Here is a 23,121-nt window from a genome sequence, read left to right on the forward strand (position 1 = left end):
CAACAAAAAACACCAAGTGGACTCTTTAGCCAAAATGCAGGGAAAAGGCCAAACTGTGTTTTTTCCCACTTCTCCTTTTCTGTTTTTTTTTTTTTTTCTTCCTGTGCAATTCAAGTGGACATCACATACACACACACACACATCCAAGTGGGTAATAAGAGAGAAGAAAACACCCAACTCACCATGGTTTCTCACAGGCATGCACATGTTTAACAGAAAAACGAAGGGGAGGGGAGATGCAGGTTTAAAGGCCGAGCTGACCGGGGAATTGAAGGAAAATTGATAGTGCAAGCTCGCCCTCGAACATCTGCAAAAGTAAATATTAGACGGGATCAGAGTCTGTCCCTAAAGCCTCGGGAAAAACTAAGCTTTAACACCCTACACATGTCTTGGTGACTTACATTTGCTTGAGCTCATCTTTAAAGCCCCCTTTTTTTTGTACAGTTCAATCCTCATGCTTTTGAGTTTGAGAGCGAAAATTCCCTTTAAAGTCTCATGTAAAAAGTTTCACACGCAGAAAAAAGGAGAAAAAAAAAAAGTAGAATCACGTGGGGGTTTTCAGTGGTGAATGCAGCAGTGGGTGGCTCATTCGTCCTCTCCCTGCCCTTCCTGCTTTCATTGTAAAGTTGGGGAGTGGGAGAGGGGAGAAAGAGGAGGGGGGAGGTCTGATATTGAACTTCATGTTTGGAGTTGATCCTGTTCTGTGGCTACAACCCCAACCCCCTGATCACGGACAGAGAAAGGACATAATGTGACCGCTGCTGACAATCCTCTGGACAGGAAGAAGCATAAGTGGAGATAGCGAGAGAGGAGAAGAGGGGTGGGGGTATTAAAGTGTGACTGTGTGTGTTTGTTTGTGTGCATGTGTGGATTAAAATGGGTGGGGTCTCCACGAGTGTTGGGCTGTGTGTGTGTGTGTGTCTATGTGCTCTCGTCTTTGCTTTTCCTGTTTTCTCTCCAGTTTTGTGCTGTTTTTCATACCTCTCTCCCCCCCCCCCCCCCATTCTCTTGGAATGAGACCCTCTTAAAAGCAGCTGGTAATGTATTCTGCAGTCAGCTCTCAGCACGGCCAGCACCGGGGGCCCAGCGTTCCCACAGCTCCCACAGCTCACAATTGAAGTGTGATTGTGCGCATGTGTGTGTCAGTGTCTGCGTGAGGCAAATAATAGAAGAGAGCGAAAGGGGAAGACAGGTTTGTTCAACATGTGCCCTTCGCAGATTTCTTCTGGTTTGTCTATTTTGTTTGTCAAACTTAAATCTACCAAATCCAGTTTTGATGTCAGACAAAAAAAAGAGCCTGAGTATATACCAAAAGCATCTTGTAAACTTTATTTATTTAGGGGGGAAAAAGTTATTGAACTGAGCGCTAAGTGGAGAAAAAAATTCTCAGTGATTTTTAAATCATTTACCTGTCATTTACATTTTCTTTAGAAAGTTAAATTCAATTTCACTATAGCCAAACCTTGGCCTCATCATCAGCACACTTGTTGCCGACAACATGAAGTAGGCTAAAATATCTCAAAAAGTACAAATGGCAAAACAGAGTTAATTCTAAGTATCCTATTAAAGATTGCAGCTAAACTGAAAAGCTAGTTGTTCCACTTATTAAGTGGGATTACTGGTAATAAGCCTTTTACATTTTAAGGAATTTAGCCACATCCTTTTCTTGCAGAGTTGATTTGGGGTTCCCTTGTGTGACAAGGTCTGTTTAGCCTCATATCACAGCATCTCAATTGGATTTAGGCCCAGCCTTGGACTAGGCCACTTGAAAATCTTCACTTAGTGTTTTGTTGAGGTTAAGATCACCAACTGATGTCTGGACATTCTCCCACAGGGTTTTCTGATACCGAGCCGAATTCAATGGTTACATCAACTACAAAACACAGTAATTTCAGACCACCACCATGTTTGACTGTGATAATAATGAAACATAGCTTCAACTTAACTGTCTCTTCAATCCACACAGCATTTTCATGAGCTTGTGGGAGGATGTTTTTGGCAAATGTGGGCCAGAACTCTGTGTTCTTTTTTGGTTAGCGGTGGTTTTAACCTTTAAGCTCTCCTGTGGGTGCCATTATATGCCCAGTCTGCTTCTGCTTTTTTAAATCATAAACTCTGACCTTAACCGAGGTGAAGGAGGCTTGCGGTGCTTCAGATGTTGTCCTGGGTTCTTCTATGACCTCATGGATGAGTCGCAGGTGTGCTTCTGCAGGTTTATGTCAGTAACTTAAGTGATTTCTTCAGTCAATTGATGAGACAGTTAATCGGCTTGGATGTGACGAGTGAAACTGTACTCTGCTTGACAACAACATGTGACTAATCACAACTTAAAACCCAGTTTTATTTTGACTCTGGTTATCTTTGTATGGCATAGAAAGTTACTAGATGATCTGATATACTTAGTTTTTGACAAAACAAAACCAAAAGATGAGAAATCTGTAAGGGGACATCAATATTTTCACAGCACTATGAATTCACATAATGAAAAGCTCCAGATTTCTTCTGCCTGGTAAATATTTGATGACTGAGCAGAGGAGGAGTGATTTTAGGCCTGTAAGCTGCTCAAAAGTTGTATTTCAAACCCGTCTTCCTCCGCTTTCTCTCCCTTGTCCTCTTCCCATGTAAATAAGGCCAACTCCCCCTAACTCCACACACCCCTCGGAGGCAGTTTAAAGACCCAACACTGTCTCCTTGTCAACCGGCTTACACTGGGGTCCTGTCGTGGCCTCTCTGTCTTTTGTGTTTGGGAGCTCAGAGAGACAGAATGAAAGAGAGAGAGAGGGAGAGCTGGAGAGAGAGAGAAAAAGTAGGAAGCAAGGAGGGAGAGGATGAAAAGTTCCTGAAAAAAGATAACAGAGATGACATCACAGCTATTTCATCCAACAAGTAAAAATGTGGTTTGTACCCCAGTGATGATGATTAGCCAGAAGCACAAAATGTGTGCTAGCTCCATCTGAGAGCGGAGAGAGAGAGGCCCACAGCTGAATGGCGCATTGTGGGAAAGACAGTGGGCACACTGGGCAGTAACACAGAACACTAACTCACACATCATGCCAGAGAGTCTGAAAACACCCACACTGGGCGACAATGGCAAACTTCATCGCTTCGTTTGGCCCCTTCTGAATACACACACACAATGGCCGCATCCAAATAAGACGCTCTGTTATTTGTGAAATTCAACACACTGCATTCCTTCAGAGTCTCTGTCCCCTTTGACCGGCAGCAGATGTCCGCCTGGGCAGAGCCGCGGTGAACCTGCGTCTTCGCATATGCACATGCTAGAAGGATGTTCTGAATGAGGGTTGCATCATAAAGACTGCTATGAATCACATGGAAGATGCCTTTAAATTAATTGAGCATTTCTACCTCAATTTCTCATAACGTCACGCTATCTTATCTTGTATCCGCATGTTCTGGGCCCCATTAAACTAAATCACTTAATCAAATCAGGCCTAATTAGAAAGGAGACTGAGGAGGACCAGGATAAACAAGCCTGACTCAATGTTTCTGGTCTCATCTGGACTGCTGGCTCTTTGCTGCTTCCCTGTGTAGCATGTCAGGAACTACAGCTGCTTTCAGGATGCGTTTAAAAGCTGAAACAGGTAAGATAAGGAAAATGAAGGACTACAAACCTGTATCCCCTAAGGAAAATGCCTACACAGACTTTTGGATGATCTGTCAAGTTCCTAAAGTTTTCATTTCTGTACAAATGGATTCAAAATGAATAGTTGTCCTTTTTGAAAAAAGCACGTTTTAATAATCTAAGTTAAAATTATAAGACAGCATGTCAGCTATTTCATCCAACAAGTAAAAATGTGATTTACGCTCATTATGTCAAGGTAAGAATTTAGTTGTGATATTATCAGACTCTATCTTGTTTTTAAATTAAAGGACTATTTCATGTTTACCCAATTTCATCACATTTTCAAAAATAATACTGAAGCTCATAAATGATAGACTTCTAAAGTTGTAAAGTTGTATTTCAAACCCGTCTTTCTCCGCTTTCTCTCCCTTGTCCTCTTCCCATGTAAATAAGGCCAACTCCCCGTAACTCCCCCTGATATATATATATATATATATATATATATATATATATATATATATATATATATATATATATATATATATATATATATATATATATATATATATATATATATATATATATATATATATATAAATATATATATCATAAATAAGTTATGAAATATTTAATAATTTTTTTAATAATTAGCATTAGTATGACTTACAGTTATGTCTAGGAGTCTATTCTTTCATTGTGACAATAGATCTTATTAAAAATTGCCATTCGCAACACGCTATAAATATGACTTGACAAGTCATGGATAATTTTGTATAAAAAAAAAACAAAAAAAAAACAATCACAACAACAATTATATTAAGATTTCATATCCACGGAAAGACATTTTTGGAAAAACAAAAAAATTAAATAAATATTTTAATCAAGATTACTCAAACTGAGTGAAACTAATTTATTTGTAATATTCCGATAGCAAAATTAAAGTAACAATTTAAGCACATTGAGTTTCGTAGTGGTTTCTCTTTCTTAATTTGAATATGAGGAATTGTTTGCTTACAAAATCAACATAAATAATTTTAGGTATAAACGAGTGATAAATATATTGGCAGAAGGTAAACTTTAGTGCTCGTTTTATTCAGAAAATCCTATATATAGGTATCCAAAATGGATTTGCCACTCGTAACAGGGCGGATGCGCTGTCGCATCATTTTTACAGGGCAATGAGATCTACTCTTCCGTTTCAAAAAGCCATTGAGTTGTCGTAAATTTGTTCATGAATTTATTGAAGAGGGGGAAAAAAACAAAAAAATTGACGCTTAAACTTCACTGCGACTTTTAATATTTAGGCATTACATTATACATAGTGAAATATTTTTGGGGAATGGGAGTTTTAATTTTAAGTTTGAACTTCTTGGTTGTTGACGTAACAGTTTATTACCGGTGATCGCTTTACGGCAGAGCGTGCTGCTGGAGGTCAGGGACATGATCACACGAGAATCTCAGTAGTTTCTTAGCAGTAAACGTTGCTTTCGTAAGAAAGATTATACTGGAATACAGAATATTCTCGGATTGGATTTTTTCTGCTGGTGTTGGAAACATCCAGCGGCACGTTTTTAGAAGGTTTGTAATTTACTTTGTGTTACGACATCTCTTGCTAAGGTTAGCCGCCTCGGCTCAGCTAGCTTCTTTTAGTTTACAGGCTCTAGTCTGAGTCTCCAGAGAGGGTTACAGCAATGGACAACAACTCTCAGGGCTCGGGGGGACTTAAAGGGGGACTCGGGGGTCTCTTTGGTGGCGGTGGTGCTCCTGAATACTCCAACTCAGAGCTCGCCGGTGTCCCACGTAAGTATCCTGTGATGCTAGCTGTAGCAACACAGTAATGTTAGCTGCTGTCACATTGCTCACATGCAGTGTGGTGCAGATGGTTTTAAAACTTCGGATTGCTTCTGTATTCCAGTGACAGGCATGAGTCCTCTTTCACCTTATCTCAACGTCGACCCTCGTTTCCTGGTTCAGGTAGATTTCATCTCACTATCACCACGCAAAACTGTTGAGCTTTATTTTCCTCCTGTCTGTGCTAATCTAAAATGGTTGTGTTGCAGGACACAGATGAGTTCATTTTACCAACAGGGGCCAACAAGACAAGAGGGAGATTTGAACTGGCTTTCTTCACCATTGGAGGCTCGTGTATGACAGGTGAGTAACCACTCCTGTTCATCTGTAAACCTTATCTATTTAAGTGGGAACAAATTGCTGGTGAAGTCTGTAAAATTTCTTTCCAGGTTTAGCAGAAGTAATACTTCCAATGCTGAGAATATTATACTCAAAATTTTCAGTGTACTCACACTGGAGTTAATGTTTTGCCTCACTCTTAACACAGGAGCCTCACTGGGAGCTTTAAATGGTCTGAGGATGGGCTTGAAGGAGACGAGAGACATGGCATGGTCCAAACCTCGCAACGTACAGTAAGCATGGACACAGTCCACTCTATGTCAATTGTACTGCCTTGCAAAAGTATTCATACTTTTTCCATAAAAACGAGATTTGTGACGTTCACAAGTAACTTCACAGGGAATCGTCCCTGGACAGATTATCCTACACGAATTGTGGCTCGCAGATGAAATGTGTAAGGTTACTTCTGAAGAGAATTGGGATGATTACTCGTGTATGCCACAGGTTTTGGATTTTTCTGTTTTTATGTGTCCCTTTGCTTCTATTTCATGGTTATGAACTGCATTGTGTTGGTCTATAACATAAAATACCTGTAAAATACACAATAGTTTGTGCTTGTAACATGATGAAATGCTGAAAAACTTGAAGGGTGTGAAAACTGTTGCAAAGTTCTGTATGTTTATTTCCTCTTAAATCACTTCCCCTCTAAATGTTTTTACTTTTTCTTCACCAGAATTCTGAACATGGTGACCAGGCAGGGGGCTTCGTGGGCCAACTCTCTAGGCTCTGTCGGTAAGATTAGAATGAAAAGTTAACTGTCACCAAACCAAACGTTTTAAGGGTTGTTTATTTTAAATCGCCTTTGAAAAGTCTTGTCTTTTTAACTCTGGTCCTTTTTTTTTTATGTCCTTGCAGCTCTGTTGTATAGTGCTTTTGGTGTGGCGATAGAGAAAGCCAGAGGGGCAGAAGATGACGTTAACACAGTGGCTGCTGGCACGTTAACAGGAATGCTCTTCAAATCCAGCGGTAGGTGTCTCTGCTTGGGCATTGGGCATCAATTTGGTCATCATGTTTAAAATAGTATGCTTTTTACCATTTTTCATCAACGTAATCTACATTATAAAGATATAATCATTCTCAAAATAAAATTGAAAAGTAATGTTTTTTTTAATTGGAAACCTGAAAGCGTTTATACAGTTTTTCTTGATTAAATGTGGAGCCAAATGAAGGAGTTTGGATTTTATTTGTGAATTTTTTTGGGTGCAAACTTTGATTTTATGCAGTTTTTGTATGTCAACTTAGTATTTATTTAATTTCAACATAAAAAAAAAAGCTTTCCTGATTACGATGGAACCGATAATTGAGTTTTACAGAGTCATCATGTACAGATACCAGTAATTTTGAAACAGAATATGCTCTCTTTTCTTCCTCCTTTTGAATTGTCCAAGAGAAATTAGCCTCTGGATCATATCGTATTTACATCCCAGGGCAACAGGAAGTCATGAGTGACTTCAAATTTTGCATAAACTTTGCTTCAACATTCATGTTCACATAATAAATAAAAAAGCTTCAGTTAGATTTATTTTATCTGGATTGTTAAGAGTTTTCACACAGCACATTCGAACTCGGTTGCAAGTGGGATTGAATTGCTGGGGTGCTAATTATTAACATAAAAATATTTGTTTTATATTAAAAATGTATTTCTTGAGGGGTTTTCTCCCTGCTTAGTAAATGTTCTCAAACAGTGCTCTTTTTTGACATCTCATGTAAAAGATGAATTTATTATTCACTATTTAAATGGAAACCTGTGGTAGGCATCAAGAAGATAGTAAATTTATATATACGACGAAAATAACAGGTTGGGCATGTTGTAACAAACAGTTGACAGAGTAATAATTATGCAGATTCTAAGATGATCTTTAGAAAGCCTTCTAAAGCTCAAACTGAGCAGATTTCTTTGAGTTCCCATCCTGAGGTTAGGTCTTATTCGCCAAACACCTCATATTATGTCTAATGATCATTTTCAGAGATGATGATGATGATGATTCCATTCATTTTTTTCTCTCAGGGGGATTAAAGAGCGCAGCCCGTGGAGGTCTGGTTGGTTTAGCCGTATCCGGTGCCTACGCTCTTTACAACAACTGGGATCATCTCACCGGCTCCTCGCCCTCGTCCCGCCTCTACTAGCCTCTTCCACGCCGTAGCTACTTCGTCGTTAGGTCCAAGTATCTGGAGGACACAGCCTTTAACCACAAACTGCTAGGTTTGAGTTAAATTCGGTGTTCTTTTCCCGACTCCTGTCACTCGCCCTGAAGCATTCTGGGAATTGAGAGAAAAAGTTAATTCCTCTGGAAATCCAGATCATTTGTGTTAGTCCCGATCAGTGAGGATATGGTATGAAATCGTGACACTTAAATTTTATTGTTTATGAATGAGTCGTCCGTCTCCAGTGATGCTATGCTGAGAGACATTTAGGTTAAATGAGCCAATTTATGGGACAGCACCCGGAGTGTGGTCCAGACGAGGTGTTTTCAGACTGAAAGACTCGCCACCTGTAAAAATGGAACAAATCCTGATGGTCTGATGACTTGTATTTATTATTAAAACGTATGTTAGTGGTTTCCGCTCTGTGAGAGTGGAAGTCACCGTAAAGCTGTACCGGAACTGCTTACTTTTCGTGTTTCTCCATCAAGTACGCTGTTTGATAAAGTGGAATAAAATGAAACGGAAATGTTCACAGACATTCAGCTTTTTTATCGCTTTTATTGCAGAAAGTAACTTGTAAATGCCGATGTACACAAACGAAAACTAGCTGCACGTTTAGAGTTCATATTTATATTGTGAAGTGTTTGCTCAGTGGAAAAAGGAACGGTGTGAGGGAGCCGAGGTCAGGTTTTGCTGAGTCAGCAGGGCCCTCTCAGTGCAGGAAGAAGTCCCTGATGCGGGTCGCCTCTATCCAGGGGATGTAGGCGGTGGTGCGGGTGAAGACGCTGGGTTTGTTCTCCACGGTGCAGCCGATGGGGCCAAAGCTCACCACCCCGTGCACCTCCCAGCGATCACGGCCGAGCTGGCACAGCAGAGGACCACCCGAGTCGCCCTGAAGGGAAGAAAGCCGTGAAAAAAAACGCCACCCGACAGACACAATGTTCCTGTAAGCGATGGGGAGTCCTTACCTGACACGCCGCAGGCGGGCCCTCGGTGTCCCTGAACCCGGCACAGATCATGGAGTCCCGGACACGGTCGCCCCAGAACTTCTTCTGCCGGCAAGTTTTGAAGTCGATGATGGGCAGACGGGCTTGATTCAGCGCTTCCGCCAGCGAGACGTTCTCCTTCCCACCTGAAATGTGTTTATAGAGCGAGTAAAATTTTAATGACAGTAATAAAATCTACAAACTTTCTCAGTAATTCACTTCGGAGTGAAACTCCTATACATTCACACACTCTGAGTCGGGTAAATTTTATGATTAGATGGGGTTCATCTTGAAAGAAACTGCTACAAGGATGCTGTTAAGAAAGGGATTTTTTTTAATAGGGAAAAGTCATCATGGGAAGACTGCCAACTCGACAATTATCCAGCCAATAATCAAGGTCTCAGAGTGTGGTGGAAAGATTCTTCAAATCCGTGTTCTGAACGTCAGAAGGATAATTTGCAAACTGGATGGACTCGTCACTGAAACTGAGGATTTCAGTGAGTCAATCTTCAGTAGTGCAGTAGGGGCTTTGGGATGATGCCAAAGAGATAATAAACTGCAGAAAATGTAGATTTAGCTGGAATTTCATCATTGTAAAATTTAGGGATGCACCGATGTTAGCATTTTGGGCCGATATTGACACCAGATATTAATATTGCTGTTATGACTGATGACCAATATTGTATACATTTCTCTACTCTTTTAACACAGTTTAAAAAGAAAGAAACCACCACATCGCTTCTCTGCTTCAGTTAAACGTGCTACATCGCTATCTTATGACTGAATCCCTTCTCCTGAGACTCATACAAAGGTTAACAAGATGGAATCACTTAATAACATTTGCCAATACCGATATCCTTAAAAATGACTAACATCTGCCAACACTGATATTAATGTCGATGTATATCGTTCATCCCTAGTAATGTCAAACAGCAATATCCAATTTGCCTGTTTCGGTGTTACTATTGTTGGTGCCCTACCTTTTCTCAGTGTCTGAGTCCCTCGTCCCCGACTCACCTCTGGTGTCTCCCCAGCCCGTCACCCAGCAGTAGTGCCCCGGTTTGAGGGGGCTCTGCTTGCGCGGCAGGCAGGCATAGCGGATGAAGTTTGAAGGCAGGATGTCCGTGCCGGCCTTCACCAGCGCGATGTCGTAGTCCAGCTCGCTGTGAGTAGGATAGCGGAAGTTCTCGTGCCGGTAGATCCTCTTGATGGGGAAAATCCTCTCTGCAGACTCTGAGCGCTTCAGCTGGTGCTTCCCAAGGACAATCCTCCAGCTCCCAGGATCCTCCGCTTTACCCCTGAGTGTTTGACAAAATTTTTTTTTTTTTTTTTATTAGATGTTGTATTTAATTCATACAAACTTGCAGTTTCTTTAAGGTGTGAGATTTATGGAATGTTTTTTTTTTTTACTTCTGGAAGCAGTGAGCTGCAGTGAGCACCCAGTTCTTATGGATGAGAGTTCCTCCACAGACATGGATGTAGTGTTTACTTCCTCTGGGTCGAACCTGTGACAGACAACCAGACAGTGCGGTCAAATTTTTTGTAAATGTATCCATTTTTGTATTTTGAGTGCTGAAAAGGGGAGCAGTAAAAAACAATAATCAACTCCTGAATTTTTTTAGGTTTTACATTAACAGCGTTTAGAGTTCAGGTATAAATGTGTCTCACTTGGATTTAATTTAATGTAACTCTATTTAAATTTACCACATTTAAATTAGTTTAAAAACAGTTTTTAAAAACATTTAAAAACAGTTATTTGTTTGCGTGTCATGCAATTTTAGTTTGATCTTAATGCTTGTTTTAACAACTGTTAGATTTTATAAAAAATTAAAATGCCTTTCTATATTTTATTTCTGATGTGATTCAGGCAAAAAAAATTCAAATTGACTGAGCTTTATAAACATTAAATACCTTAACGTTTATAAATAGCTCGTATCTATCTATCTCTAGGATTTTCTCATATGTTTCCCTAGTTGTACATTTTGTAGGACATTTAACTCTGCAATTATTTATATTTTATTTACATTCTACACCATTTTAGCTACTTAACAAAACCTTGATTTCCAAACAAAAGTGTCAAATTAAATTTCACCTGAAAAGAGGATTTTGAACCATCGAGTAATGCCTTTTGATTGTTTACATTTTTTCCTTTCACTTAACTTTCCAATAAATTTGGATACAGAACTCTTGTGAATAGACAGCTTCTTTAACGATCACATTTTAAAACTTATCCGTCCTTTGCTGGGTGTCAGTCACATAGCCCTACAGCTCTGTTAAATTGCTATTATTGGTGTTATGTCATATTGATCAATTTTATTTCTGAAATAAATTAACTTTAATTCATTGCAATGTACTGATCTGATTTGATAATAAAAAAAATACTGGATGAAATTGTCTGTAAATAAGCAGAAACCATGGCGTTTTCCTAAAAATAAAGGATCCTGTCGGTGTGTTTTACCTGCAGAGAGACCTGCCAGGGCCAGGAGTGAGGTCTGGCCTCATTTCCGGAGACAATCCTCTCAATCATGTTTGGCTTGAAGTGGGGCATGCCGCAATCCTGTGGCCAGTCTAAGAGAACAGAACCAACACATTCAGACACCACAGAGCCACTGCATGAGTAACACAAGCCTTCCTTTGGTGTTGGTGGAGTTTACTGGTTCTCACCCAGCTGGAGGACTTTGTGTTGTGGCTGTTGTGCTGGGATGAGAGTGTATGCAGCCGCAGGCAGGGACGCCTTGCTCAAAAGCAGCAGCAGCAGCAAAAGGGACAGAAACCAGAGCAGAGGAGGTCCTGATGCAGCCATCGTCTCCCACAGTATCACCGACCGGGCCACAAGCGGGCACTATTTATAGCAAGCAGCACCCAAATGTACGCAAACAGGTACAGTTCACACACACACACACACAACAGCAATCCTCCAGCGACAATGAGTTAGTGTCACAACAAAAGCAGAGCGCTGGATAGTTCTCCTGTAGCTTTGAGCTTTACTGCAGCTGAGTAAAAGGGGATTTTTTTTTTCAGGGGAGGCCCATCAGCACTTTCACATCCATACAGAATTCTCCCAGCACACGGACATGCGCGCAAGACAAAGACATCGCGACACAAGCAAGTGTATTTGTCACGTGACTGATTGGAGTGACACAGCGGCCTGAATGTAACCTTTGTCATGTCCGATGCAGGACAAGTGGAGCACAAAAACTGCAGTCCGGTTTCTTTCTAAATTTCATCACAGTACAGCACCAAAAGTCAACAGCAGAAGCTACATGTGGTTCTGGCGTTCCTGGAGGGCCAATCACTTTATGCCCTCTCCCTATTTTGGTCTCACCTGACCACATGACCTCCTCTGGATTATCCAAATGGTCATCGGGAGACTTCAGACAGTAGGTTTGTTTCTTGACATTACTAATTTACATTCATTTTAATAGCACTATAGCTGACATATTCCAAGTAATTAGCTCGACTTTACAAAAAATATCTACACACAAGCACACATCTGTAAAAGTATGACAACAGTAGCTGCAGTCGAAGCCCCTGGTGAGCAGAGCTGTACTTGCTGCAGCGAATAAAAGAGAATGTGCCCGCTCATCTGTATGACAGAGCTTGAATGGTCAGATCTCACCACTGGGGTTCACCAAGTTTGCGTACAACTCTACTTTGTGTTTACCGGGTGAATGAGGTACAATGTGGCACAGGCAGAAAAACAAGCACCATACGGATAATTTAGCTTTACAGCCCAGAAACAAGTATCACACATACAACTCATAGAGGACATAATGATTAGAAATGGGGATCTTAATTTTGCGACTATTTTCCAATTCATAGTTTATGTAGTTTTCACCTGCCTATACCAATACCAGGTTAAAACATATATTCACACAACCCTGCTAATATTTTATTAAATTTCATATCTTTTGAAGGTATCAAAAAGTTTCTGATCTGATGATTTGTTCACTCTTCTGAACAGAGCTTTAAACTCTTAAAATGAAATTTTAAGAGTTAAGAGAAAAAAAAATTTTCTCAAAATTTCCAAGTTACAATTCAAACTTTTAAAACTTGTTCAAGTATTCCGACTTGAAACTTGGAAATTATTTTTTCTACAAACAGAATGTAGTGATACATCCCTGAAATATAATCAAGTCACGGCTTTGAATAAAGTTCTGCTTTGTTTTTTTTTATTATTATTCTGTCCCCTGTTTTTTAAAATAACAAAAACAAACAAACCAAAAAAACAAAACAAAAAAAACACATACACACACACACACACACACACACACACACACACACAGGGACAACAAAACAACCGGTATTCCTACTGCTTAAAAAAATCTGTTAATGACCAGACTTTAATATGAATGACAGGAAATTAAGTTTATAGCATCTAAAAATACATACAGACTTCTACTGTGCTTACTTCATCAACTGAAAGTGATAAAAGGGCAAATCTTAACCTATATTAAAAACATTAAATATATAAATACCGAAAGTATGGATGATAAGTAAATCCTAATTGTCTTTTTTTAATAGTCTTTAAATAGTTGTACTCTTGTCTCCCTTAAAAATAGTGAGTACCATATATAGATGATGACATATAGCCTGGATCAGTAGTGTTTGAAGTATTACAGTTCTTTTCCCAGGATTAACAGTCCACCACTGCTGTTGTTTGTGAGGATAAATTTTGCCACATAAAATGGTTTTCCTTTACTGCAATTGTTTTCTCCTCCTTCCGTACAAAAGATCTGCTGACGCTGGTAGATCATCTTAAATAAATAAGCTGTCACCAGTCCACCTTCCTGCATGTTCAGTCACAATAATTGGCTTCACCTGTTTGAGGTTTCTAACATGTTATTAGCACTTGATGTTTTTGTCACACTTTTTGAGTTTACATATATTTTTCAGTTACAGAAATACAATTGTATACAGCTATCTTGAGCTAAAAGGCTTTTACACAGTTGAAAAGGAAAAGCATAAAACCTCACTGAGCGTCTATTCTGAAAAGTCTTTATTTAGACACTACATGATGAATCAGGACAGTTTGACTCCAGTGGCAGACACTACCAGATTTATAGGAACTAAACGAATGTATGTTGTAGGAAGGCTTTGATCCCATCCTGACTGAACGTCTCTTCAAAAATCAATTTTAATGCTATGCAAGAGTCATAGAGTCTCATTCGTCTGTCTTTTTGGATCCTCCGCACCATCCAGGCCTCCTCAGGGATCTGATCACTATTTTTTTCTTGCTGTGTCCACTCCCCTGTGTTAGTGACTTTACGCTATTGGCTGTCTTCTCTCCACCTTCCTCCTCTTCTATTTCCTGTATTTTGCCTTGCTCTTCTCTGCTTCTGCTACAGTTGGCCTCCTCCTTTTCCTGCTTTCTGCCCCCTGTTTCCAGCTGCACCTCGCTTGCTGCTTCAGTCTCCAGCGTCTCCTCACTCTCGCCCTCCACCATGCACTTAATACTCATTGCTGGTGGGCTTGTGTCGGGGGCCATTGTTGTTACCATGTTTGATATGAGTGGAGGCATTGGTGCTTTCTTCTTCTTAGAGGAGCGCCTCTGTGGTTGGGGGCTGTTCTTGAGATCCAGATGTTTCTGTATGGCGGTGCTGAGCTCCTCGGGGTCCAAGGATGCTCCATGAATGTCCCACGTCAGCCCATCCTCGTCCCACAGCACCTGCTTCATGCTGCCCCTTCTGCCAAGCTCATCACAGTCTTCAGACTGGGCCTTCAGACATGATCTTTTTCTCTCCAGATACCGTGCAGAAGCGGCGGTGCCGTCCCATTCTGGGGTGTTTTGTTGCTTCTCCTCCTCTTCCTCACCGCTGCTCACTGGGAACATGCTTGAAGACGCCGAGACCAGGTTGGAGTGGGATCCCACAGCTGCCTTCAGGTTTAGTCTGGATCCAGGTGGAGAGCCCAAGAGCGAGTGTGAGCCACTGTTGGAGTTGGACATGTTCTTCTGAAAGTCGCAGCAGGAGCCCAAAGGGGAGCCTGTCTGCACCGCAGCATCCATCATCTCCAGCTGTGAGGTCATTGTTCCTTCCTCCCTAAGCGGCTCTGATTTCAGGTTATTGGCGGTAGCCTCCAACTGCATCATGAGGTCACCCAACCGTGAGTCACTCAAAGAAGTAACAAGTGGTGTTCTCCAACTTTTGCCCGTCTGGCAACTTTGCTCCAATGACAGAAGGTAATGGCAACCTGAGAGTTTGGCCTTGAAATCAGTTTTTTCTGCAGAAGGACTTGGCTCTGGCTTGCAATCAGCTGGCAGTGGACTTTCCTCTCCTTTATCTTCCATTACTTGGGTGCCTATGGGGCTGGGTGACTCTTTACTCTCATCATTAACAAGGCATGCGGAATCTGCACACTGTCCTTCATCTGTTAAGCTTGCATGCGATTGGACTGGGGAAGGAAACTGAAATAAAAGTTTCTCGGGGGAGTTGCTGTCGTCTCTACGGGTTATCCGAGGACGAGGCGAGTACTCAGACTCCCGGTGTGTGCTTGGTGTTAGTGGTGAAGAAGCCAAATGATCTTGAGGTGGTAAAGTAGGTGTGTGGAAGGGGGAAATCAATGGTGAGGGTGTGGTTGGAGGAGAGGTTACTCTAGACATTGGAGAATCTGGGGTGAAGCAGCCGGGTGCTTCCTGGCTGAGACAACAGGAGCGCGAGGACCCTTCCTTCCCTACAACCGTGTCCGGAGTGCTGCTACGGCTGTGCGTGCTGCTGCTGCAGCCACTCCAGCGATGCATGTTGGAAATCCAGCGCTCACTGAGAGGTGGAGGGCTGTGCAAGTCCTCATTCTGAGTTGTGACAGAGAACTGGTGGCTGTTGTGGTGCCACTTGTGATGGTGCAGCTGCTGCAGCGTCACTTGATTCTGGTCCGAGTGCGTGTTGGTGCTGGAGCTGCGCTTAAGATCCAGTCGCATCCAGGCTAGGTCTCGCTTGTGAGGAGGGCCTGTTGCTGTGACGACGTCTACTGAGCTTTTAGAAAGGGAGAAAATAGGAGTCCGGTCGTCTTCGTCCTCCAAAATGCCAACTTCACTGGACGAGGACAGTGACTGTCCGACCGAACAGCAGGCAGACTGGTAGCTCTCAGACGCAGGGCGACCAGACCTTGCCATGGCAACAGCCCAGACCTGTAAGGACAAACACATTTAAATAATCAACTCTTCAAAGTATGGAACTAAGAAATCCCTCTTGCCGTTTTGCCACAGTTAAATATTTCCGATCCTCAAACAAATTAGAATCAATAAGAGTAAAAGTCCAAACATTGACCATGCCACTCTGAATTGATGTGTTATTATCAGGTTAATATTGATCAAATTATCAGGTGTAAAAATATTCTAAAATATTCAGAGGCACCGTTATGAACTTCTGTGGGAATTTCTGTAACTTTTGCTTGGGGGCTAGCCTTAAACCCGGAGAATTTTTATCAACTTGTAGAGAAAGCAAACCAGATTTGTAACTCTGGTTGGTTCAATACCGGTTTCTTCTTAGCCACCTTGGCTATCTCCTCAACTGCTAACCTATGCTGTGCTCATTAGCTTGGTGCTAACTCTCTGTCACCCAGTTCAAAGCCCCGTAAAGCCAATAGAGGCAGCAGGATCAGATCTTAATTCTCTGCAGGTCCCTTTCAACAAGTGGCATGTCTCACATCGCCCAGGTGCACACTGCTCTAAAATTTGAGCATGGATGCTCCTTCAAAGTGATTTCCAAACAATTTTGGGATGACACATTTCTCAGGGATTTGAATGAGAGCATTCAAACACACATACACAAACACACAAAATCCAGATTAACCAAATGAGATTACGCAGCCCAGATTACTCGATTATTGAGACAAAATCAAGATTAATACAGACAGATTTAAATGTGCATTTTGCCACCAGAAAACAGATAAAATGATATCAAGTCAAATGGAGATATGTCACATAAAACTTTTGGGACAACGTGGTTATTATTTTATTTCTCCTTGCACTACAGACAAGTGTCAGCAGATTCTGTTTGCAAATAAATGAAATACTGTTGTATTCATGAGCAGGGGGGAAAAAAATCAGGAAATCTTGCATTTCATTAAAAGTACAATAATGAATTCACACCGCAGAAATTCTCAAAAGCAGCTGATCTGCACAGTTTGTAAACACAAATAATCAAATCAAAGTGTATTTCCATACACACATGCCACCACGGAATAATGTTTGACAATGAAAATTAACCTCTTACCTGAAAGTTCACAAGTTGTGTCCTGTTTTGCCCTATGCCCGGCCACAGTGCTGGTCGCTCTAATTGGTGCCTCTCCTTCCTCCCCTCATGTCTTCCACTCTTCCTCACGTCCTTCTTAAATGGCTTCCCTCTGTCGATGTCAATCACATAAAAAGCCTCGCGGCCGGGTTTCCTTCGCTGTGACCCTCCTTAAGGTTGATCCGCTTCCTCTACCTCTGTTGGGCCGCATGTGATGTCAACGAAGGTGAAACTGTTTTTGTTTTTTTCTTTTTAAAGGTGCATTGTTCGGTGCGTTTGTGTGTGTGTGTGTGTGTGTGTGTGTATGTGTGTGTGTTTGTGTGAGAGACAAAGAAAGAGCCATTACTCTATGCCTTTAGCTCTGAGGATTACCAGTCATCTTATTAGCTACTGTCCAATCCGGTCTTTGTGTGTGGAAGCGAACAGCGGGTGGCTTATAAGCACTTTGATTCAAATTCAGGATAAGGTCATCTGTCAGGACTGTCATTATGCATGATTATAGTTGAGTGTTAAAGGCATCCCTGTCTGAACTAAGCTTATTGTTCGTTACATTAAATCTGTATTTGGGTCAACTAACAATTGTGACGGTGTTATGCTCAATTTATGCACAAAGTACAAACAAAAACTATTTGGCTAGTAACAAGTATCAAGCAACAGCATTTACTTACCGTCTTAGTCTGAAGTAACCTCAAACAGAACTTGTTGAGTGAAATATTTAAGGTTTTCTTTGTTTCTAAAAGGGACTAGGTTGTTCTGTTTCAAAACATGGCTGCCTTTACCGAGCCTGGTTCTGGTTCTGGTCTCTTGCTGTTAAAAGGGAGTTGTTCCTTTCCTCTGTCACCATATGCTTCCTCAACAGGAGCTAATGCAACAGTCAGTGACTGAGCTTCCTTAGAAAACTACTAACCGGTATTATGAACTACATTTGTCTGCACTGTAAAAGGATTATATTAGAATATAAATGATTAAATTCAACTTTTTTTTTAGAGTGATTCATTCAGTGAATATCTTTTTGAGAATACATTTCTTTGAGTTGCCACTACATAAATAAATACATTATTAATTAAATTATGTTTTGTACATACAAATACCGTGGTGTGGAAAAGTTTTAACCGAGTTCACAATTTTCTTTTTCTTTTTTTCTTTTTTTTTTTTTGGCATGTTTCTCACGTTAGCCAATGTAAATGTCAGTCAAAGACAACACAAATTAACACAAAATGCAGTGTTTAAATGAACATGCTTAATATTACTATAAATAAGGCTAGCATTTAATTCAAAAGTCAACAAAATGAACCAACGTGTATTTCTGCCCGGAGGCCTGTTAATCCAGCCTTTTAGATAGCAGCATAACATGGTGAGAAACGGCCAGCTGCGTCCAAAGTCTCACTGCTCTTCATCGTTACTTACAGTTCAGGTAGAATGCTAAGTTGCTGCTTCATGTTTGGACGGCCATTCTGTCTCGGTTAAAGCTGACGAGAAGAACATTTGTCATGACTGGTGAGAATGAAAGCGCATTAAAGATACGTTTATAACTGAAGTGAGAATAAGTTTAGGTGTCTGATTGTGCAGACCAGGCGCTGCTGCTTGCTGTTTGTCTGTCCGTCGGCCTGCTGTTGCTAGTGCTGCTGCTAATTCTGACAATGTGCTGCCTGAGGAGGAAGAAGAACAAACAGGGTCAGTATCAGGAGCTGATCAGCGTGGTGCCATCGGTGCCGGGCCACTCTGCTCCGGTGATCCCTGTGTCTCAAGGCTTTTGTGCCAGGCAAGTACCAGAAGCAAATATTAGTGGATTTATTGAGAGTAACCCCAGAAAAATGCCAAACCAGAGGACCTAAATGCTTTCATTTTGTTGTTGTTTATGCAAGGCATGGTGAAATCCCTTTCTCTTTACCTCCTCGCTGTGTTCCACAAAATACCGCGGTTCTGAGAGATGCTGAGAGACAGGAGAAAGAAAAGGAGGGAGCGATGAAAGTGGATGCTCAGCGAGACATTCTGGCTCACCGTGGGTCACTGTCAGTGGGAAGTAGGTCATAAGTGCTGCAGTTATTGCATTAAAGAAATGCTTTCAATTTGAAATCTGCAATCTAGACTTTCAAAACTTACATTTAAAATTTAAACCTTCATTATTAACCTTCTGGTTGACGTAATAACTGTAATATGTTTCCGACAACTAATACTGATGCAACCTAGCCCAACGCAGCGAATAATTAAGATGTGAAGTATAATGTGTTTATGTTAATGTTAGGTGTTCAAATTTCCAGCAATTTAATTTGTAATTCTTGTTTCTGAATTTCCTTGATTGGTATTTTTGCCTCTACAGTGAACAACAGAGAGATTCTCCAGTAGATCAGGCTAAGCAAAGAGTTGGTAGTATCCAAAAACTGTTTGTATCCTGATTTATTTTTCTGCATCCCTGGTTTTCTTTAGGCTGGTACCCAGTGGGGTCGGTGCTGACAGGTCTGTACTCTATGACCCCTCTGAGCGAGGTGGTGGCCCCTCCTCTAGGCATGGCCACTCGCCTCTGCTTCTCCGTAGAGTATCGTCACAGCAGCGAGCAGCTCGTGGTCTCCTTAATCCGCCTCAGCAACCTCCTTCCCCGTTTCCACAGCAACATGACGCTGGTGGAACTGCGGCTTCTTCCTGACGACCGGAGGCCCCGGCAGGCTAAGGCCCGGGGGACGGGGCCCGACCCAGAGTTTAACGACTGCTTGATTTTCCAGGCAAGGGCATGTAGTTGAATTTGCAACTTTGAGCTCAAAGGAGCATCCATATACATATATGAGCATTATTGAAAAGTGAATTTACTTTAGTAATTGAGTTTTAAAGCTAAGACATACATTTTAAACTCATTGAACTCTGAGTGAGAAATGACTAAGCTAAAAATAATTAAAAAAAACAACCTCAGAGTCACAATCATAGTGATGACTTAACAGCTGTTCAGCAGACACTGCTTCACAAGGAGGGTAAGCCACAAAGGATCAATATCAAACACTGAAGCTGTTCACACAGAGCTTTATCCAGGTATAATAATGGAAAGTTAAGTGGAAGGAAAAAAGCCAATACAAAAATAGATAATTGCATCCAAACAAGGATTCTAAAACAACAGCATTCCTTATGTCAAGCTCAGGCTAAGGATGAGCAAGACTAAACTGATCTTCAAGACTTCAAAATCTTCTAACAAAACGTTCATTTTGGATTTAATTCAGGAAGTAAGGTTTAAGAGTCTGCGGTACACAGGCGAACATCATAGTGTCGATTCTCAGTCATCCGGGCCATTTATAATCCTAAGTGCTTAAACAGAACATCTTCTATTGTTTCTTGAAGAGATTTCAGCTCTATCTTCAGTTCCTGGAATGGATAGATGGTAACAGGCTTATAAGGCTTGAGTAAGTTCCAACTTACTGGAAGTTCAGTGTGAAGTTTCCACAGTCAGGGATGATTTGTAATCTGCTGGTGTTGGTCCATTGTGTTTTATCAAGTCCAAAGTCGGAGGAGCCATCTACCAGGAAGTAATATTCAAACCTTCTGTGAAACTGAATGTTAAATTCTCATTAACTGTAAACCATAATTACCAAATGTAGGAGAAATAAACACTTGATCCATGTGTTACAAATCTATGTAACCGCAATAATACACACTCATCGTTTCAAAAGACACGTCTGCTCAGTGTGTGTGTGTGTGTGTGTGTGTGTGCCTTACAGGTATCAGCAGTGTGTGTGTTGCGGAGCACGCTGAGTGTGTGTGTGCTGAGTGTGGAGAAAGACGGTAAACGGCACGCCGTGGGCAGAGTGTTGTTTCCCCTGGAAGGGGAGCTCGGTCAGGCCGGCAGAGTTCTGTGGAGAGACCTTGACCCTGAGGAGGAGACGCAGGTAAACACCAACTCGTCCACACACATCCACAAAGGGGTGATCAACATGCTCAGAATGGTTCTGCTGTCTAACCTTCGCCAGTGTTCGGAGCTGGGCGATGTGCAGATATCCCTTAGCTACAGTTCGTCCCTGCAGCGACTCTCGCTGGTGGTCCTAGGAGCTCGAGGCCTTCAGCTGCTCACAGACGCAGGTTTGAAGAGTTTCATCAATAAAATCGAGGCTTTTACCTGCTCAGTGCACCACAGCGTGCGGCTACGCTCCCGCAGGTGTGTGTGTCCAGGTGAGCTTGCAGATACACACTCAGATGGTGAAGACAAAGCGTAGCTGTGTGGTGGAAGGCGAACAGGATCCCATCTTCAACTACAGGATGACTTTTAAACTGCGACCGCAGCACCTGGATGATGCCTGTTTAAGATTTGAGCTCCAGCATCCGAACGACAACCGCTCAGGTGAAAAAAACTTTTTAATGAGTCAAAAAACATACATCTTTCTATCAGAACTTCTTAGATCATCTGCATTCATGGTTAAAAAGAACATTTTTAGGATTGCCAATATGAGAAGAGCTAAGTAAACAATTTAGCTGCCCACCATCAGCATACTTCAGCGTTCACCATAGACAATCAAATCATGAACGTCTGCAAATTCTCCTTGAGATTAGTCCACAAGGCTCAGAAAATGACAAAAAAAAAATGCTGGCCCTGCATTTTGCATTATTACTGGTTTAGAAGCGTTAAAACACAAAGCATCCCCTCTCTATAAGGAGTAGGCAACACAAACAAGTGTGTCATGTTAAATTTGAAACTAATGTTAAAAATTACAAGTAAATTGCTGACATTTTTGAGATTTCAGCATGTTCTTGCCTCCTCACAGATTAGCTGTTAGCTTTAGCTTCCAGGACCAAATAATGGGCATTTATTCTAAACCAATCTACTTCAGGTACTGGAGGCATTAACTAATTATGACGTTTTATCAGAACCTCGTATGATTGCTTTAAAGTAAGACCTTTGTCAAAGATCAGCTGTTGTTGCTTTCAGAACCTCCAGCCCTGCTGGGAGTGCTGGTGTTGGGTCCCTTCATGTACGCCAGGGGTCTTCAGCTGCAGCACTGGATGGACATGATCAACAAGGCACAAGAGCCGGTCAGAATGTGGCACAGACTGGGCCGGGCAATATAAATCCCAACATAGCATTCAGAGGCTAAATGGGAGTAAAAAAAAAAAAAAAAAACTTCAAATATTTGTTTATCTTTGGCTCAAGTCCAGTCTCCAAGAACTACTATTAGTGATGGTGTGCTTAAAGCAGAAGCTCCGGGGCATATGTCGCGAAAAGCAACATGGTGCTTTGCAAGTGTTGTGTCAAAGCATGATTTGGTCGGCCACTCAGTGAGGTTTCAGAAGAATCATGGTATTGGTAGTTTGACACTTGGTTCAACACGTCAAAAGGAAGTGAATCATCGTTCGGACTACGTATTCTGGAGATTTGGTGTAAATTAAAGCTTCTCTTCATACTTTTCGCCACCAGATGCCACTGAAGAGGTGAAAAGCTTTGAGTAATTGATCTTTATTCAATACAATCTTCAGAAAGCATAATTTGTTAGCAAGCTGTTCAAAGGGTTTGTATCTAAATGTATCAGGATAGCAGATGTCAGCAACTGGGCTGAAAAATATGTAAGGATTTGCCAATTTCTTGTTTTTTTTGTTTTGTTTGTTTTTTTTAGATAAATTAACAGACCCTGTAGTTTAACTGCTCTAGTTTGTCCCTCCATTTGGCCTTCTTTCCCAACCACACCAATAATATCATCAAAAGTTGACATTAATTAGAGTTGGAGGTGAAAAGAAAGACCTTAATTGATTGTCTGGAGGCCTTTGCATTTATACTTCTTGCGTTTATGTATTTAGTTTCCGTTTGGAAATAAAGTATTTTTTAAATGTGACTCCCGCTATTTGTATTTCATTTGTTTTATCTTGTACAATTTATGCTTCTGTTTGTAAACTCTCATTCTTCATTTTTCTGTAAAGCACAGAATAATCTTGTACACTAATCCTTGCCACTAAATGGATTTTAACTGAGGACAATAAGCCTTTTGTTTTGATTTGACACTAAATAAATAAAGTGAAA

At 41.2% G+C, this 23,121-nt stretch overlaps 4 protein-coding genes across 5 annotated transcripts; 2 read left to right on the top strand and 2 right to left on the bottom strand.

Annotated features, from left to right (window-relative positions):
• The first annotated feature begins 4,752 nt into the window (after nucleotides 1-4,752).
• Nucleotides 4,753-8,456, top strand: timm23a (translocase of inner mitochondrial membrane 23 homolog a (yeast)). Of its 2 annotated transcripts, none has more exons than XM_015005580.2 (8): nucleotides 4,753-5,161; nucleotides 5,241-5,383; nucleotides 5,499-5,557; nucleotides 5,644-5,737; nucleotides 5,922-6,006; nucleotides 6,447-6,505; nucleotides 6,629-6,739; nucleotides 7,782-8,456. In XM_015005580.2, the coding sequence occupies exons 2-8, from the start codon at nucleotides 5,275-5,277 to the stop codon at nucleotides 7,898-7,900; spliced, it is 636 nt and encodes a 211-aa protein (XP_014861066.1). In that variant the 5' UTR covers nucleotides 4,753-5,161; nucleotides 5,241-5,274; the 3' UTR covers nucleotides 7,901-8,456. The 2 variants fall into 2 exon arrangements, with proteins under 2 accessions (XP_014861066.1, XP_014861065.1); XM_015005579.2 differs by having other exon boundaries at nucleotides 4,755-5,161; nucleotides 5,234-5,383.
• Nucleotides 8,457-12,304, bottom strand: LOC106928959 (elastase-1). Its single transcript, XM_015005578.2, has 6 exons — nucleotides 11,569-12,304; nucleotides 11,363-11,472; nucleotides 10,315-10,409; nucleotides 9,922-10,202; nucleotides 8,887-9,050; nucleotides 8,457-8,810 (listed from the first exon to the last, which is right to left on the bottom strand). Exons 1-6 carry the CDS (start codon nucleotides 11,705-11,707, stop codon nucleotides 8,631-8,633), a joined length of 969 nt encoding a protein of 322 aa, XP_014861064.1. The 5' UTR covers nucleotides 11,708-12,304; the 3' UTR covers nucleotides 8,457-8,630.
• A 1,584-nt stretch (nucleotides 12,305-13,888) lies between these two features.
• LOC106928958 (uncharacterized) lies at nucleotides 13,889-16,117 on the bottom strand. The gene has a single exon (XM_015005577.2). It carries the CDS (start codon nucleotides 16,046-16,048, stop codon nucleotides 14,069-14,071), a length of 1,980 nt encoding a protein of 659 aa, XP_014861063.2. The 5' UTR covers nucleotides 16,049-16,117; the 3' UTR covers nucleotides 13,889-14,068.
• Nucleotides 16,118-18,486: 2,369 nt separating this feature from the next.
• syt15 (synaptotagmin XV) lies at nucleotides 18,487-22,936 on the top strand. The gene is made up of 8 exons (XM_088001052.1): nucleotides 18,487-18,549; nucleotides 18,689-18,897; nucleotides 19,001-19,158; nucleotides 19,563-19,855; nucleotides 20,837-21,004; nucleotides 21,086-21,194; nucleotides 21,271-21,453; nucleotides 22,039-22,936. Exons 1-8 carry the CDS (start codon nucleotides 18,487-18,489, stop codon nucleotides 22,176-22,178), a joined length of 1,323 nt encoding a protein of 440 aa, XP_087857178.1. The 3' UTR covers nucleotides 22,179-22,936.
• The last annotated feature ends 185 nt before the right edge of the window (nucleotides 22,937-23,121 follow it).

The sequence above is a fragment of the Poecilia mexicana genome, unplaced genomic scaffold (genome assembly GCF_051168715.1).
Source record: "Poecilia mexicana isolate PSO_F unplaced genomic scaffold, ASM5116871v1 scaffold_19, whole genome shotgun sequence".
Classification (NCBI taxonomy): Eukaryota; Metazoa; Chordata; class Actinopteri; order Cyprinodontiformes; family Poeciliidae; genus Poecilia; species Poecilia mexicana.